The sequence below is a fragment of the Cydia amplana genome, chromosome 9, assembly GCF_948474715.1.
Source record: "Cydia amplana chromosome 9, ilCydAmpl1.1, whole genome shotgun sequence".
In the NCBI taxonomy this organism is placed as follows: domain Eukaryota; kingdom Metazoa; phylum Arthropoda; class Insecta; order Lepidoptera; family Tortricidae; genus Cydia; species Cydia amplana.
Genome location: NC_086077.1, coordinates 6,803,073 through 6,822,231, shown reverse-complemented (window position 1 = coordinate 6,822,231; position 19,159 = coordinate 6,803,073). Strand labels below are relative to the sequence as shown.

Sequence of the window (19,159 nt, the reverse complement as noted above, 5' to 3'; positions counted from 1 at the left end):
ACTGACTTCAACACGGTTTATGTAAACCTTCAAGACGTTACGATGTTACTTAGAGTTTCAGCGAATCCTTTGGCCTGGCTTTACTGTTTTGCCTAAGTAGTTTATCGTGTTATTTAGGGAGATTTTGCATATGATTTGGTATATATTTTTTAAGATTAAGTTTCGAAGGGAACATCACTGTTTACTGACATTTATTTATATTGCGAAATATGTAGGTACCTAATTATATATTATACATATAAAATTCCCACAATTGAAATTTGATGCAAATTTCATTTAAAGTTATTACGCAACACAACTTTATAGACGTAGATTACTTTTTAAACACTTTTAAAATATATCCCAAACCATATCCCCCACAAATTAGCGCTCGCACGGCGGCATCTGGCAGCCGATGCGATGAGCGAGGGACAGCTCACTCGCCGGTTTATGGGCCCCTAATGGCAACATCCACGCGATACGAGCCTGGCAAGATGGCTAGGATAGGAAGTGATCGTATCCTTCTAGTTTACTCGCGTTTGATGTTAAGGCTGCTTAGAGCATGAAGCCGTTAATCCTTAAACGGCAATGCGTACATTACATGGAGCTGAACAGGAGACGGAGATTACCACAAATAGCGCAATACTTTGACTTAGTGACTCCTAATTTTAACGGTCTCTCTTTACAGCCTAAAGGTGCTTAGACGGCAAAAGCCTTGGCTACCAAATTGCACAATAGGTAGGCACACGTATTCACAAATGAAACGCCTCGTCTAATGGGCACATAACCAATATCAACGTAAGATAAAAATGGTGCATTTAATTTAAATAAAATGTAGTTGCAGATTCAGCACTGTAAAGTACGCAGTATGGCAACGCTAATGGCTTTCCTGTGTTTTAGACAGTTCTGCTCACTCAGTCTGCATTTTTCTTCCTCCTTTTGGCGACCTGCAGGCTTATTTTAGGGTCGGCTTCTAAAAGTTTTAGTCATATTTGACGAGACTGTTACTGAAACTGGCACATGCCGTTCCGTATTTTAGATTATGCAAAGTACACGCTGAATCTAAATGGATAAGCCACATTGAGATTGAATGAATGTTTATGCTCTAAATCACCTATGCATATATAAAGCGCCGTCGTTGGGTAGTTCGGTTGAATGCACAGGAGTTTATCGACCCTATCATCCGACCCCAAAGGAAGAGGGTTCTTATAATGTTAATACTTAATGGTCGGTATCGGAGCACACACTATAGAAACAAAGCGTGCACCTAAACTTTTATCCTGGTCACGGAAGATTTTATAACTATTGATTCATTTTGAAAGCAAAGTATTAATAAAAGATCCCAATAGCCGGCAGCAACAGCCAACTTCTATTATGTAAGTATACGTTGGCTTTAAGTTGAGTCATGGAATGAAGATGGATTGTCATAAGAAATAAAATTAATCCTATCAAGTTAGTACGTGTAATAGATCGGTACCGCAAGTTTAAAAGCAATACGACTAAATGTTCTCATTGGACAAGTTTGTTAATATTCTTTTTGTGTCTGAGAACCAACTTATTAAGACATCGGAGGTATCTTGAGGTCAATTTAAATTGGACATTCTTAAACAGTACACTTAATAGGCAAAGGGAATGCCTTTGAGTATAGAGCGGCCCGGCATAATGGCGGGCAGACATTTTGATAAATTACATTCATTTCTCTCGCCTCTTCTGTTTTTAGGGTTCCGTAGCCAAATGGCAGAAAACGAAACCCTTATGGATTCGTCATGTCTGTCTGTCTGTCTGTCTGTCCGTCTGTCCGTCCGTATGTCACAGCCACTTTTCTCCGAAACTATAAGAACTATACTGTTCAAAACTTGGTAAGTAGATGTATTCTGTAAACCGCATTAAGATTTGCACACAAAAATAAATAAAAAAACAATACATTTTGGGGTTCCCCATACTTAGAACTGAAGCTCAAAAAATTTTTTTTCATCCTACCCATACGTGTTTGTCTATGGATAGGTCTTCAAAAATGATATTGAGGTTTCTAATATATTTTTTTTCTAAACTGAATAGTTTGCGCGAGAGACACTTCCAAAGTGGTAAAATGTGTCCCCCCCCCCTGTAACTTCTAAATTAAGAGAATGATAAAACTAAAAAAATATATGATGTACATTACCATGCAAACTTCCATCGAAAATTGGTTTGAACGAGATCTAGTAAGTAGTTTTGTTTTAATACGTCATAAATCCCCTAAATACGGAACCCTTCATGGGCGAGTCCGACTCGCACGTGGCCGCTTTTTTAATTTGACTCGTCATTGGGCTCAGTGAAGTTGCACTCTGGGTTCGAAAACAAGTTTTGTACATTCCCCCGATGGCTTTTATAATTTGAAGTTATTATAATTGTAGTTGCGTAATTTAGTGATTTATGATTCGCCTAATTTGGATTTGAGATTGCAATACTGCGTTAGTAATTCATCTTCTCATCATTTCGACTCACGAAAGTAATTACAATAAGTATTTAGTTGTTCCCGCGGTGCAATTTTGAGTTTTAGTTATTATCTAAGGACAATAATGTGCATAAATGCTCAATAGATTTAGGAAAAAAAGTATACCTATAATAATCGATGCATTTTAGAGCCATAATACGAATCTAAAGAGCAATACCGAAACTTATGTATGAACCAATAGGCTACATGACTAATTTTCATTTATGGTATCAATCGATCGGGTTTGTTTTTAGGATCATTGCATTAAAGTAACACAAAAGTCAGAAATTGTAGTCAGAGGCCGACAGTCGCACTTCACTCGCGAAACGCCCTAAACAAAACGATAAATGAACGTGACGTCAAGATCTTTGTGTGAGCCTATATTGTCGTATGGACAAAACAAGAAAATTGCGTTTTTGTCGGTGAAATATTGCGTTTATGTATATAGTTTGCTGTACAATATTTTTTTGGATAAAATGTATGGAATCGAATGGTACCCTTACTTTTATCGTTTTTGGAAGTTTAAAAAAAACTTAAATTTTGTAATTTAGGTCCTGTATTTTTATAACATTTCCATATTTTATTTTAATATCCACATTATTGTGATAAATTGTTTGTTTGCTATCTATTTTACTAGATTTTGTTATAAAATTCAACATGTGTCATCATCCCTATTTTACGTAGACTTAAATATGTAGTCCATAATATACCTACTAGGTACATATATAATAATGAATAGCTAATAATAATAAAATTCTTTATTGTGCACTACTAAAGAAAAGTAACAACAAACAGGCTACAAAATACTTAAAGGAAAGTAAGTAAGTAGTAGGAAGTAAGTATAATTATGTAGGTAGTAACTAATACAGACAAATTAATAAACGCAGACCACACAGGATACGACTTGGTAAAAGTGGTCATTAGAGTTAATAACACACTAGGGGCTGTTCATAAATTACGTCATCTAATTTTGACCCCCCCTAAAATCATCCTAAAATCATGCTTCGAATGACCCCGTTTCCTCCTATGTCATGCTACCATCATCCGATGTCCGCCCCCCCCCCCTCAATTTGAAATGACGTAATTTATGGATAGCCCCCTAAGCAATATAACAGTAATATTTAAATCCTTTTACATGAGCCGGTCGCTTGTCGCATGCAGAAATGAAACATTGATGTGGTAGAAATTATTCCAAAAGCAGACTCGTCTCATGTTTCCTGACATGAAATCGTTTTACCCTTAGAGCAAATTACGCACAGACTACACCCCACTAGATCCCTCATCATTATAAAGCATAGAGGTTATTTATAACAAGCTATGGACGCAGAAAATATCACCAAAACATGAGTTTCAGGAGCGACATGGGAAACGTACCTATTCGAAAGTAAAGTTTTTTGTAAAATAGCGCTCCTAGGACCTGGGAACAGGCGCGTGATAGGATCAGACCGGTGGTCTCGCTTAAATAGGTATCGCTCCGGACACTAATTTCTCTCGTCGCTTTTTAACAGTTCCAAAAAGATGTTTTATAATGTCATGTCATGCGCGAAAAGGGCGAATCGCGGCGTACGATGCTTATATTGCTTAGGTATACAGCTAGTTTCATATACTCCATCTAGTGGTAAACAGTGATCAGTGAAATCACGTTATCTACGTAGTTACGCTGATGAGGTGAATGTGAATTTTACATTTTATGTTACTGCATGAATGCTCGTCTAATTCCTGGCTTGCAGCAGCAAATCATCATTGGTATAATGGCGTTTTAGTTGAGACGTAAGCTTCATATCGTGTGGAAACACGTCTAGAGATGTGCTGAGGGAACATTTTTGGTCCCGGGACTTTCTCCTGACTTTTAGACGGGAAACTTTAGAAACGACAATATAGAATCGTTATCCAATACGTTTTCTTGTTATATTTTTCATTGTCATTAAGATGAAAAGTATAGGTACTCGATGTTTATGTGAAATTATTACAAGGAAAATATATATATGTGTCGAATTATAGTCGAAGATCCCACTTGTCTTGTCTTATCTTTATACGAATATATTTGCCTGTATCGTTATAATGTATCAAAGCGTCTTTACGGTAAGCGATAAAGTGGGACGTTTTGCCGGCCGCAGACACACACGGATATAAGTATGTATGTATAATTTGAAAAATTTGCATTCTTGCAAAATTCCTTTTGTTTGCTTATTTTTTCATTTTATTTTTATACGATAATTAAGTAATTTGTTAGTCTATATTCATGTCCATGGAAGTATTCCCTAAAAAGGAAAATACTATACATACAGGAATACAGGTATCTGGGAATACAGACGATTTTTTTTAATAACTAATTTACCTACTTGCATTAAATATTATCATGTGAAAATTAGAAATAACAATCCTCAGGTTTTCAACCTTTACAGTAGGATATCTTGAAACCCTGATTATTCCCGGGAATATGACATCACTAAAAGCGGCACCTCCGCCATGCATAATGCAGGACGATTTAGTCAAGCGATTCTGTATCACCTTAAGGGCTCATTTAGACGATGCGAGAACTCGCATGCGAGTTTCATTACATTGCGTCATTTGATCGGTCGGCTGAATTGATGTAACCTCAATGGTCCGCATTGTAACTAAAATCGTATGCGAGTGCGGGCGCCGTGTAAATGAACCTTAACTGTTCAATTTGTGGCCCTGACGGAAGTCGGTTTGTATAACCGGAGATATTATTTTCATCGAGAAACCAAATATCTGGGTGGCCGAGCATGCTCGGGACGGGACTTCACGGGACGGACGCACTAAGTTATTTGCTTATTAATGTGACAAGTTAGTTTACTGCTAATTACAGGAATTATCGTGAGGAACTGTAAACGAGCAGATAGATAATATTTAAAATAATTGTAAGCTTAACGCAGTTAAGAATGACGAATAGGATTTAGCATACACTTAACGCTATGGATACGCTTAACGTATTTTGCATTGTCTCTTAACTGACCGTAGGCCGGTAAAAAGGCAACACAATTTTGTTTTACTAAAATGGCGTGCAGTTATTATTAGGGATCTAAATCTAGTCGGAATTACTCGTGATTGAGTATTGTACTGATCACGATATTGAGTCAGATTACGAGTAAAAAGGCTTAGTAATTTTACCAAATTCAAAAACTACGCTTAAAACATAGGATGGTATCAAAATGCGGTTCGCCTAGGATTTTAGCTATATTTGTTTGAAATATCCTGTGGTGTAGTATAAATGCAATGTTTCTTTTATATAAATGCAAAGCTTCTTTTTCGATAAACACGTTACATTAAGAAAATAAATAAGAGTTTACTAAAGTGAGCTATCAAAACGTATTTTCAGATTGTTTGCGAACAAAGCGTGAGTTTGAACTGCTTTGAACAAAGTTAGGGCAAATAATACTGTTGATTTGAATAATCAAACGAAGTAGATGGTAATGATCGATGTAATTAACATAATTACGAACGGATGACTGTAATAGCATTATTCGAAACTGTGCGTTTACTCAAAATTAATAAAACAAATTGGACACAGTTGCTCACTTTGCTCACGTTTCTTTGTAGATATGTGCATGTGACATGCAGGTATTTTAAAAGTCATATTGGCATTACAGTGGTTCTGAATATCACTTTTCTGAATAAGTTTAATTCTCGTAAGTAACAGACGTTCAGTGCCATTATTTGTTGCCGCAATCAATACGAGAGGCTCGCGAAGGCCGAAGGCCGAGCTCCGCGTAGGGCCGAAGGCCCGAAGCGTCACACGAGAGGGGGAAGTTGGAGCTTAAACACGACCCAATAGTAAAAGTGGCTTAGACAAGCGAAACGGCGGGCCGAAGTGATATTTGGAGAGCGATGAGCTGGTAATGTAATAAACTCGTTGCATTCAGGCCATTCAGCGAAATCGAGCATTGTACTTAACTGTAGAATATATTATAACTATTATAAGCAATACGTTTACGTTTTAAGTGGAGTGGAGAAGATTGAGCAGGAAAGTGGATCCTGGCGCTGGGCCGGGAAAACGCTAGGTTGAAGAAGAATACGGTTTAAATGCAGTGTACGTATATAGGTATACAATTCAAAACGTAAAAAGTCTGTGGATAAATAAACTTAACTGCAAAAGTATTTCCGATTTTATTATCAATCACCGCAAAACGAAATAGTTAAATGAGTTTTAATACTTTTAATACCGTTAAGACGCATTATCCAGAAGCTCTAAGGGTCCCTATTATCACAGCTCCATAATATTTAAAGCTATAACGCTATAAATAAATGTTTGTGTTACGTACTAAATGTCAACAAAGCGAGACCTCAATAACAGTGCCTAGCAGCAGTAAATCTCTAAATCGGGTTTATTATGATCACAAATTACACTACTTCCTCTTCGTTTTGCACTTTTCTGCTCCACGGCTTTGTTTAACGGCGTCCATTCGAGCATAAAATTATAATAATCCAATCCACTGACAAAGCTTTTGCACTTAAAAATCTCGATTAAAACTTTTTTTACTGTACCTGATTATTGTCAATGAAAAAAGCCCGCTATGTTTGTCAAAATTATTAACTAATATAAAGGCATATCTAATTAGTTACTTGCATAATTAGAATGACAATAGCATTATAAAATCTTACTCATTGATTTATAATCAGTGTTAATTATTCTATGTATATGTACATGTACTTTTACATTCGTAAAATGAATGAATGAATAATAATGCATATTGATTGAGTCGGAAGGTGATTTTCTGTGGTATAAATGGAAATCAGTGTCTCGGTGATTGACACAAGATATTTTACTAAATTTATATTAATATACATATCACTTAAATGTCCTAGGTTTCACGCCTATCCTAATGATATAAATGTCATCTGTAATCCTGATACATTTCAACAGAGGTAGCCTTTTAGGTATTCATTTGTTTTTTTTGTTCCAGATCGGGCAGAGGCGCAGCGTACGCATGTTCCGAAGGCGAAGGCAACGCTCCCAAGTCGTGTTGCGGCCGTCCCCCTCTCCGGCTATGCGTGCTCTTCCTCGGCGTCGTGGGCGCGTGCTTGGTCGCCGCCGGCGCTGTACTCGGCGCCCTGAGGCCGCATCCTAAAGCACCGCTCACATTACTACTACTAATGATAGGTGAGATGTAGTTATACTAGGACAAACTACAGGCGATTGTAGTAGTGACGTTCCCTCTCCGGCTAAGAGTGTTTTTTCTCGGCGACGTACTCGGCGCCCTGAGGCCGCAGCCTAAATCACCACTAACATACATTACTACTAATAATTATATAAGTGAGACGGTACACTTCTTAATAAGGAGTCAATAGTGCTGTGCCTTTTCGACTAAGCGTGTAGTTTCGGCGTCGTAGGTACGCTGAGGCCGCATCATATTCTTAATCTTAATACGGTCTGCTTAAAACGCCACCCGCGGCGGACAGCGTGCCGTGACGTCACCATAGGCGACTGACATGCTGCCCGCCGCGGGTGCCTAGCCTAGTCAAGCAGAGCAGAATGCCGGTCGCCGTTGTGTGCCGCGTATATGCGTGGTCTGACCTGGTCTGGCCAATGAATCGTTAAGTTCGTGTAATAAAAGCAAGAGCTAATGGTGTTGTTACACATTCATGTTGTGTCATCATTAATGTCGAATTCTATGAAAATATGACGTTTATAATGCCACTCACTTTGTTCTATTCAAGTCGGTGCAAAGTTAGCTTAGACGGTCTCTAATCGAATTACATCACCTAGCAAATTGCACATAAATAATTCGGTCAGTTTCAATTAACCAGCAAATAGAGCCTCACCGTGTGAGTGACACTAAAATGCTTACAGAGAATAGTAGAGAGTAGTAGGTAGGTATACATTCCAAGACAGTTATTACACATTAACTCAATTTGATCTGACACAAGGAAACCGATACCGACCGAAAACTTTTTCTGTGGCGAAATAAAATTGCCCATTTGAATAAAGCCCTTTATAATATTCAGTCTTTGATCATTTAACAGTTCGCAACTCGTTTCACGCTTAACTAAGCTGAACTAGACTTTTTTTATTTTATCGGCGATTAAAACCCAGTTATCCGGTCCGATGGGCGGCGAATAAAATGAAAGTAGGTGACAAACCGGATGACGGTACAATTTTACGTACTTTCGAGAGGCGTCCCGGGATCTAATATTCATAAATTCGCCCAAATGGCTTTACAGCTACGTAACAAATGGCCGTAATTAACCGTGAAACAATCTGGAAGCTCATAGGGTATTCGCCATGCATATGACAATAACAAGTCTGGCTGAAATCTCATTACATCATTCACAAAGTCGCGTCCGCCCTTCAGCGGGCGAAGTTTTCAATTAAACTTCAAATGAGTTTTGGAGCGGAATTAATTGGATTTTCATTAGCGTTAGGGACAAATGATGTTGTTGTTACAGGCAAACGATCTATTGTTGCGTCGACGGGGCAATTTGTACGTGTCAGTCAGTTGCGAACTCCACACATCCATCCGGCGCGACGCGCCGATTACGCCGCGGATATTATACGTACACCCACCCACGAACGTTTACCTAACCTCAAAAGTGCCTTTAACACTTGTCTTAAGATACACAATGCTGAAACAGCGCGCCCACCGTACGACCGGGGATCATGGAGAGACATATTGCTCGTGAGCATGAGCAAAAGCAATTAAGAACAGTTGCTAAAGTTACGGCAGTTGTTATTCTGTGTCAAATTATTTTGTAATTATTGCGATACGGCACTAATTATTATTTTAACACGCACGTGAGGGAAGCAATTCCTTTTATTATTTTACCTCGTGTAGCTTAGGCCTAACACGATAGAAAATTGAAGTGCAATGCTCTTTTTCTGTTGACTTCTTTTTCACTATATGTAATTATTATTACTATTGAGGATCATTTTAAACTGCCTAACATATCTCTCTTCCTTTTTTAAAAAAAAATCACTAAGTGATACTGGTTTTTATGGACACCGGCAAAATAAGAGACCACTTCAAGTTCCATCCATGAGATTCTACATCTTCTCTTAACTAAATTCAAAATATTTTGTAAAATGTCTGTTGGTACTGACCGGGTGGCCTATTTATTTATGCTATCTGGTTATGGCGATAGCCGCTAAAGCTGAAGACGCCGATTCGAAACGGGCCTCGGCCTCTGGAGGCCTTGCTCAGTTTTCTTTAGTACCTATATGACATTTATTTCAGTTAGTTTCAATGTGTCTAACATATTATTTGTGAACATTCCAGGTATAGGAGTCGTGCTAGTAACGGCAGCAGGGCTAGCATGGCGGCTGGGCGCGCGCGACGCGCCGTGCGCGCTGCTCGGGCTGCGCCGCACATCGTGCAGAAGGCTCGTGCCCAGACTACCGCCGAGCTACGCTAGACCGCACCACCCGTACGCGGCCATGCTGTATCCAGAGTTCCACTATAGGCCGCCCCCGCCGACGTATCAGGCGTCTATGCAAGAGTATAGACTCAGGTAATACATTATGTCACATTTTTTTGGGAGATCGCACCCCCATACTGCAATGGCGTCCCTTTTTGACCACTCATTATTTTATTATACTGACGTCTCGTTACAATAGACATATTTATTACGACTTACAATTATGTTAACCACTAAAATAAAAAATGCACATCCCGGTGTTGCTGAGGTCAAGCTAAGTCAGTAGAATTGTGAAGCAACTGCCTCACAGCGGGGAGTCTTACCTCTTGCTGCAGACAGAGCTCATACATAAATGTTTAGTTATTTATTCTGTGGTGTTTATTAAAACGTTCCTGGGAAGTTCATACTCGAAAACAATGAATTCACTGCTATTTTTTCATTGTATAAATATTTATGCGGTCTTTCCACTGGCGATGCATCCGGTTGCGACGCCAGAGTCTACATTCAGTATCCTGAAACTGTACAATCGTAGACCAATCAGGGTATACAAATGCTTCGTTACCCAACATTTATGTAAAGTAAAACGGGATGACTTTAGAAAAATTAGGTTACTGTTATGGATTTCAAAATTTTATATCTAAATCTTAAGAAATCTCAAATCTCTAATCTTAAATCTTATATGTGACGTTATCTATGAAAAGGGGCCTTAGTGTCGATGGCGCTTACACCATTATTAACGATGCTCCCATATAAATACAATGCGACGCTGTGCGGCGTAAGCGCCATCGACAATAAGGGCCCTTTTCATAGATAATGCCCCATATAATCTTCGATGAAATTTACTATATGGGGGTTTTCGGGGGCGAAAAATCGATCTAGCTAGGTCTTATCTCTGGGAAAACGCAGATTTTTGAAGCTTTTTTTTTTATTTGTGTTCATATGAAATCATAGTATAGATTTTTAGGAATGCTTATTACTTGACTTCCAATAATCCTTCCTTTGTTTTACCATTAATTAAACCCCGCGTATCAAAGTGAACTTGTTCTAAGGTACATACAAACCTGCGCTCTCTAGTGAAATCTGTGGGATTTTTGACATGTGTTTTGTTTGTCATTAACATAATGAGACTAACATTTATTTATCATCATTGATTGTTTCAGGTTACTTCTCTTGGACAGAAGTGCGCCCGCGGTGTCGCCGCCCCCCACGTACAGATCAAATTCAGCTAGTCTAGTCAGGTAACTACTCAGCTATGTACTATGCATAATCAATTCACAACCAACATCTTTGTGTTTTGCTATCTGTTTCGTCCTAAATAACACTCGCCGCATTAATACCTCGATATTGTCGATGGGCTACACGTCACGTTCAGTTGTTTTCTTAGACGATCATAACCATGAAGCATCCATATTATGGTGTAAAAGAACGTAACTACTTAAGTCGGAAACACGACGTAAGCGAAGCATCACATATGTGCAGCGGCACATACTGCACAAATTGCTGCTGTGATTTAATACGGTTTTTAATCATTTAGTTTTCAATTCCATTTTGTATAAAGAGGTAGGATTTAATAAAATTCTACTAATCTACTTTCATTCTTTTTCATATATCGATTATCGTCTCACTTTTTAAGACGTCAGGAGGCAGATTCTGATTAGAACATTCGTTATGGTTTTGATCTCGATTTGATACGGCATTGGCGATGGTCTTGGTGATTACTGCGCATCTCACGCACGACTTTCATGGAATTTCGCGTACACCAATCAGAATGAGCGACCTTCAACGTATCAAAACAAAATCATAACCTTAACATTAGTTAAACAATTATGTTTAATTAGAATCGGCATCAAACTCACTGCAAAGTAGGTAAACTAGGCCGTAGCTCGTAGCAAGCTATAATTTGTATTTTATGTAGTTAAAACTGGTCAAAGCATAAATGCAACATGACAGGTCCCTTTTACCCTTACAGAGTTTAAGAGCCTCAAGAGGCTGCCTATTTTATCCATAACTAACTAGGTGATCTTCCTTGCAGAGGGTCCACTGGTGCCGCGTGGTGCGGCTCCGAGTACAGCGGGCCGCCCTCGTACCGCGCGCCCCGCGCCGACCCCCCCGTCACCACCGACGTCCTTCCTCTCTCCCCGCACGACCTCAAGTACGCCGAAGACGCCCTAGAACTACCCAAAACCGAGCAAGAAAAAGACCGCGACGAACATCTGGTCACGATAGTACACACGGACGCGCAGCCGGTGATCGTCACTGTGTCGGGATCGACAGCTCTCAACGACACGCACATGCAACCGCCGACCGAAATCGATATTTTGGCACATTTATAACGAACCACATTGTTAGTACGTGTCGCGTGTGCTCCGATGTGAACAAAGTGGACATAAAGCGAAAAGTGATTGTTGTACCTCCGTGTACATTTTCTGTTTTGTAATTTTAAGCTAATCAGAGTCTAGGCTACGTTTGAAAAGCTTTGTTTAGTTTGAAATGGTTTTGTATTTTGAAATAACAATTATTTATTTCACTTGAATACATTTGGCGTTTGAAACTTGGGCCGGCTATACTTAGAGTGGAAACGTTGTCAGACTTGTTTTACATTTGTTATCTTATCAAAGTTGGAGGAAGTATTATACAATAATACTATAAACCGTGGATATTAAACAACATGATAAGCTAACTAATATAATAGGCGTGTTTGATAACATTAAACAAATAGTCCCCTGCACCGATAAGTCTGCGATTTTTCATTCTAACTATAATAATTTCACGTACCTTTATGTAGATAAGTTTTGTGTAAATATTTTAAAAGTACGACGAATGTCTGTTTAGTTTAATTAAGGTAAATTTATTACCTCAAGGATCATTTTTCAATCTCAAGTCAAGGATATATCATATAAAAGCCTCTCCGGAGATTGAAAAATCAACCTTCAACCATGTGCCGTGTAAATAAAATGATAGATACAAATAATTAGAGCTAATTGTTCAAACAAAGATCAATTAATTATTTAAACCAAATCCTTTGCTGTAATGTACAAGATTGAGTACAGTGTTATTTTATAATCGTGCCAATGGTTTTCCTACGTTTATTGTAAATATGTATTAACAAATAATTTATAATCCAGATCTCGACTAACATAGCCTATAAATGAGTAACATATTGTTTCTGGATATGATCTAGGTAATCGTATCTATTCCTACTTGTTCTTTCCCGGTTGCATGCAAATGAATCCCGGGGAAGCCCGACTGATACCTATCTAACCTTCCAACCCAGACGAGAAACTATGCCTATTTCTTAAGACTTACTGTTTTCTTCCGTCAAGTCATTTGAGATGCTATTCCACTAGTAAGAGTCAACATAATTATGTTCACTACTTCGATTTAAACATAATAATATAACAGCACGATTATCTGATCACTCGAATTGGCCCCCTGATTTTTATACCAATGATGTTCCGTACACAAAGAGAGAAGGGCGTGTTCTACAATAAATATAGATTTTTTTATCAACATATACATCTTGCTCCATTTGTTATCGTTACATTTTGTATTAAGACTGCCCGAGCGCGGGATTACCTACTCGCTACTCTACTAGATCGACGGAAGCAATATGTTACTATATTGGTTGCGACAATGAGTTCGTATTAAAATATGTATCATCCCAAACATAATGTAATATCTTTATTTTATTAGGTTTTTGAACGCCTATTTTCTTTAAATTTGAAAAAGACTCAAAATTGCTACTAGATACCAGTAAAGATTTATATTAAGTAGGTATTGACCTGTACCATTAATTTTATTATTTAATCAATCACTGTACCTACCTGTTACTGTTAAAAAATGTAACGTAATAAATAAATAATTATTGTATCGTTAGGATGTTGTACATAAAGTTATTTGTATTATAAGAAATAAATAAAGATCTTTAGTGAATGAAACAGTATTTTCATTATCCATTGAAAATGTAGGTAAGTACATTACATTTTAATCAGATTCGACTCGAATTGCTTTTTGAGATAATTCAGTCTCGTGCACAAAAGGCTATTTGTTTTTCCGTACGTAGTTAAAATGTAAACAAAAACTGTGGTTGTTACTAAAGGGTGAATTCCGTACAAATTTGTTCCGTTCTAAATGTAAATCGAAGCGAGCGCCGGAACAATGGTCCTGTGTAATTATATTGTAAAGCAATTTTGTCACGAGCCACGCCACGCCGGCAAAATGAAAATCGGACCAGATTAATAAAACTCCCGGCACAATGGGGACGTAATAAAGCAAGAATTATGAATGAATAAAATTTCGTAATATGTCTCGATATTACCCGGGACATTTGACTCCCCTGCCAAATAGAAGTATGCCGTCATAATTTCTCTGACGACAAAGGGAGTAGTTTGAAAATAATGCACGTTCTATCATAAAACAAAGTTGACCAAAGGCGGCCCCCTTCCACTACGTTCTCGGCGGACTGGTGTATTCCCGTTACTTGAGAAGCGCAAGAGAGCCGAACTTCTGGTGAACTAGTATTACTGTGCACTCGAGATCCGTAATAACCGCAAGTTTCCAAGCCCGCATTCTCAAAGCCTAATTACAAAACGATATGACCAGTTTTGGGTGAACTGGACTTTTGGTTTTACTTAGGGAATGTTATAAGTCGGTCTCCGCTAGGTCTTTTCATAGACTTCCATTAAGTATGATATGATGAAAACTGCTTTACAACTATGAAAAATGTAATGACAGAGGTGTTATTTCAACATCGGATTTGGGTCTACCATTGTGTGTTTTAACTCGGATTATTTTCATCCATAACATTATGTATATCCACTATGGGCCCGATTCGGATTTTGAAAAAGACATCTGTTAGACACCTGTTAGATATCTTTTAGACATCGCCAAGGTACGATAACGATATGTTTAAGATCTAACCTGTCAAATTTGACATTTGCGCGATTCTGGAGATACTCTTGAACGATTTCCACAAGATATGGCTTAGAGATCCAATTCACATCTGATAGATATCTAACTCTATCTAACTTAAAAGTGACATTGGTTGCCCGAATTGAGCTGCAAAAGAGAACTAGTTGAAAAGTAAACTATAACGTAAGTATCTAGAATGGATCTAGTACGTGTCGTCTCTTGTGAATATCTTGAAGTTCGAATACGGCAGTATATCCGACAACCAGACACCATATCCCCTAAACGCTGCTTTTTCTATTTCCAAACTTTTACATTTTATTTTTATTTCAGCGGAAAATTAGGTTCACAAGTCCAAAAGTGGTCATGCATATTTTTAGTGTCCCTTTGTCGCTGTAGAAATGTTTGCATCTATAAATAATGATATATGTGTTGGCCACATGAGATCCCTTCAAGCTCTACCGAGATTAAACTGCTTAAACTGGTTCCCCAAAAGCGATAGGAACCACTTCTTTGCTCAGCGAAACTTCGCAATATAGCCCGCGCAAATACTCCTCTTTGATTTAAAGACCGCACTCTTGTCGTAAATTCAGTTCATAAAATGACGTTACGTGGTTCATTTGCCGCAGTTGGTGCAAACTTTTCCTTCGTGCTGCCGTGAAAATTATACATTTCTGAGTTTTTTTGCGCTCAACTCATTTCCGACTTTGTTCCGACCGAGATTTATTTAAGAGAACTCAAATACTCAATTCTAATTAGGTATGTGTTTGTTTTAGGGCTCGCGGTCGCGTCCGGGTTTCGTGCACCCGTTGCCGGGGCCCCGTTCTCGTGCTACACGAAACCGGATTTGTGGCCCGTTCGGAACGGGTAATTAGGGTCCGTGTAATTAAAGTCCGGGTACCCGTGTTACCCGTGTGTCCGGATCCACGGATATTAATTACACGCTTGTCCGGCCCGTTCTCGACGTACAGTGACGATCGGACGCGTTCTTTATAAGAGCGAAGAACGAAAATTAGTTTCAATAACGAAAAATAAATGTTTAATATAAACCTCATGGACAAATTAAGAGGCACGAAAAAAAAAGGTTTTAATTACAGCATCAAAGTAATTTATTTATTTATTTTTAAACTTTATTGCACATAAAAAAGAAAAAAGAGTAGGTAGGTACAACAGGCTGACTTAATGCCGCTAATGGACCTAATTTCAAAATTAGTAAGTAATTAAACTTTTTTTGCAACTAGGTAAAACTATACATAAATGCAAACAACTGAATTCAGATTAGAAACGTTGACCGGCGGTGTGGCAAACTAAAACCTTATTAATGACTAATGAGTACTTGTGAGTTCAAAAGCTGCCCCCTCTAAAACAACCGAAAAAATACCACTCTTATCTTGTTTTTAAAACAGCACGGCTAATTCTTCAACTTTACAAACAAAAGGTATGCCTGGTAAAATACCAGTGTCAAAGGGAATCAGGGTGTCAGTGTCAATATTACCAGTAAAAATTGCCACGGCGAACCATTATTCTCTTTATCTGCACGTGCGACGTTAATCCTACTTACTTCTTTACTACAAAACAAAAGGCTGCTGCCATAATTGATAACGAATAATTTAATAGTTCTTTCACTTACCACGACTTCAAAGACATTTTATTTATTTTAAGTATCTCTATCAATATTTAGTACAAGTAGTTAGGTATACGTAATAAATAAAATTCGTACGCAATATAACATATTTTTTAACATTTTATAATGAATTAATGATACCTAGGTACTTATATTTCTTTCAACTCAAAACTCAAACCGGCCCGCGTGGGTCGGTCCACTTGCACTCGGTCTGTCGGCGCCGTGTATTCAATACCCGAACGGAGCCGAGATCCGGATCCGAACGCACTACACGGGGGAACGGACTACATGGGAACGGACTTCGACGGGTTCGGGTAGTTCGGACGCTTAGCACCGCCGGGGCTAAGAACACGGACGCACGGGTTGGCGGGTAGCACGGATATCGGGAGCCCTAGTTTGTTTAAAGTCATAATTAGTTTATGTAAAATTTATCATTTGAACTTATTTATATAATTTATCTACATACATATGTATATGTATAAGAATTAAATATTCATTAAAATACGTCTTCAATTATAACAAATACATACATTTTAACAACAATTTATATTCTGAGAAAAACATTTTGCACAATGGACTCCCTCGAACAAAAGACACATGTACCTATGTACTTACTTACCTAAGTTTTGTTTCTAAGGAACTCATTCAAGTCATTCACTCGAATTAACAATACCTAGGTACGCACTCGCGTAAATTATAAACATTCTTATAGACTGGCCCCTGTAAAACGAGCGTAAACTGATTGTTAAGCCAACCAGCAATTAACTAAAACCAGTTTTTCAAACAAAAAAAGACGTGAAAATAAAATGAAGAACAATGTGAATCGTACGTAAGTATACGAAACGTACCTTTTAATTTCAGCTACCACCCAGCCGAAGCCCCATTATAAAAAAAAATACGTTTCGTTTTCATTTAATACGATACATAGACCGTACCTAATACCTACATACAATCTAAAGTCTTTAATTCTTGCATTTATTAGGTTATAGCAAAGATAATTATAGGAAGGAAGGAAGGTTATACTATCTGTAACTTTGTGTTGTATTACCGTCAAATGATTAGGGGGAATATGTGAGCACAAGATCCGATTACTCGATAATGTTAGCAGGAGTGATCGATGTAATTTAAGTAGGTTTGGTACGTGAGGTGGCAGCTTTGAACGATTTTTAACCTACCTAATCTATCACCAATCACCGCTTATTATTTGTAACTAAGTATGAGACGTAGTTTGTGTGTTTTTACACAATTTATTTAATATCGTGAAAGTAAAAAAAAATGTGCGTTTCTAAATTACTTTTCAAACAGATTTTTGAACAGATTTCTCACTAAATGGATTTCATGACATTTCTTCTCAGAAAAAACCCTGTTCTTAAGTCACAAAAAACGCTAACATAAGCTTCTGCCACTTCAATATGCCCATAGCAAAATTCGGAACAAACGCTTACAGTAAACATAATCGGTCCAAGTTTCCATTATAAAGTTCCCAAATGCAAAATGTCGGTACATTATACTGTTTACATCCAGAACGAAAAATGCGTTCAATTAGGTACAATATAATATATAATACAATACAATACAATATCCAAATATCAGGTCTGCTTGCGTTTTGGAACAAGTTTGTGCACGAAAATTTCAAAATATTGGATATGTATGGAACTAGATGCCGCTAATGATCGTAGCGTAGTGTTCGCATTAGGTACTTTTTAAAGGTGTAAGATATCTAACACGCCTCTGTCGGATATTCGATGCTACAATAGAAAATACCTCCTTACTGTCATACAAAGTAGGTAGTTGTTCTGCGAGCTGTAAACATCGCGAACCACAATTATAAAGAAAATATCATAAAAGGGAATCAAAAACCTAATTTCGAGAAATGCGACACCTGCCCTGTAGAGAAAAAAATATATTTGCCCAAGCTAAAACGGTCCAAAAAATTTCCACGCATTGTTTGATATTTCCATCCCGTTACTGTTAAGTCTATAAAAAATGGTAACGGAATGGAAATAAAAATCTTGGCACATTTTTTTCTCCGATTAGGATCAATAGAGCTCGTAATTCTAAGTAGAAATAACATAAAAACGTCTAGATAAAAAAGAGTAGTGTATAATAATATAAATAAAATAATTTGAGCCTATATACGTCCCACTGCTGGGCACAGGCCTCCTCTCATGAGTAGTGTATATTTAACATTAAATAAAATGGCACACTTGCTACATCTAGTCAATGTATGGTCTGTAATGCAGTCCCTGGGGCGTACCTGAGCGCATCCGAGCGCACCGAATATGCATAACCAATACTTCGGCTTCTTATGCAAACTTAAATCGTTTGCGGGAAAGGTTATTTCACTTTTAGAGGCTGACTTTGTGCGCCTATAAATTGAGGTTATATTTTAAGATGGTAGGAAAATGATTTTTGTAGCGTATGTACTTTTGAATTAAAATAGGTACCTATGCTTCTATAAATGAATACAAATTAGTATATATTTATTGAAAGCATTTTTGTAATGTACTTTAATTAGTATAAGTATATTTTTATCTATTCAGCGCTAATCACAACGCATTTACCCAAGCCTCTTCGGAAAATTTCTGCTACGAATCAGCACAACTCTGCTACGACTAGCGTTGCATGGCGCTACGAGAGTAAGTACCAACCTACAAAGCTATTACTTATACTATACTTAACTTAATGCTACGAAAAGTGTATCTGACTTTCCCAATTTCATAAATAGCGAAATTTGCAGTAGCATTCCGTGGCGGCATGGTGGATTCCGGTATTTGTGAGTTATGCCGGGACGTCCG

At 37.8% G+C, this 19,159-nt stretch overlaps 1 protein-coding gene across 1 annotated transcript in view; it reads left to right on the top strand.

Moving 5' to 3' along the window:
* Window positions 1–13,046, top strand: part of LOC134651005 (proline-rich protein 22) — a 152,469-nt gene extending 139,423 nt beyond the window's left edge. The window contains exons 2-5 of the mRNA XM_063505975.1: window positions 7,381–7,577; window positions 9,691–9,922; window positions 10,990–11,067; window positions 11,862–13,046. Coding sequence (XP_063362045.1) covers window positions 7,381–7,577; window positions 9,691–9,922; window positions 10,990–11,067; window positions 11,862–12,162 — 808 coding nt within the window. The 3' untranslated portion in view covers window positions 12,163–13,046. The remainder of the gene's footprint in view (window positions 1–7,380; window positions 7,578–9,690; window positions 9,923–10,989; window positions 11,068–11,861) is intronic.
* The last annotated feature ends 6,113 nt before the right edge of the window (window positions 13,047–19,159 follow it).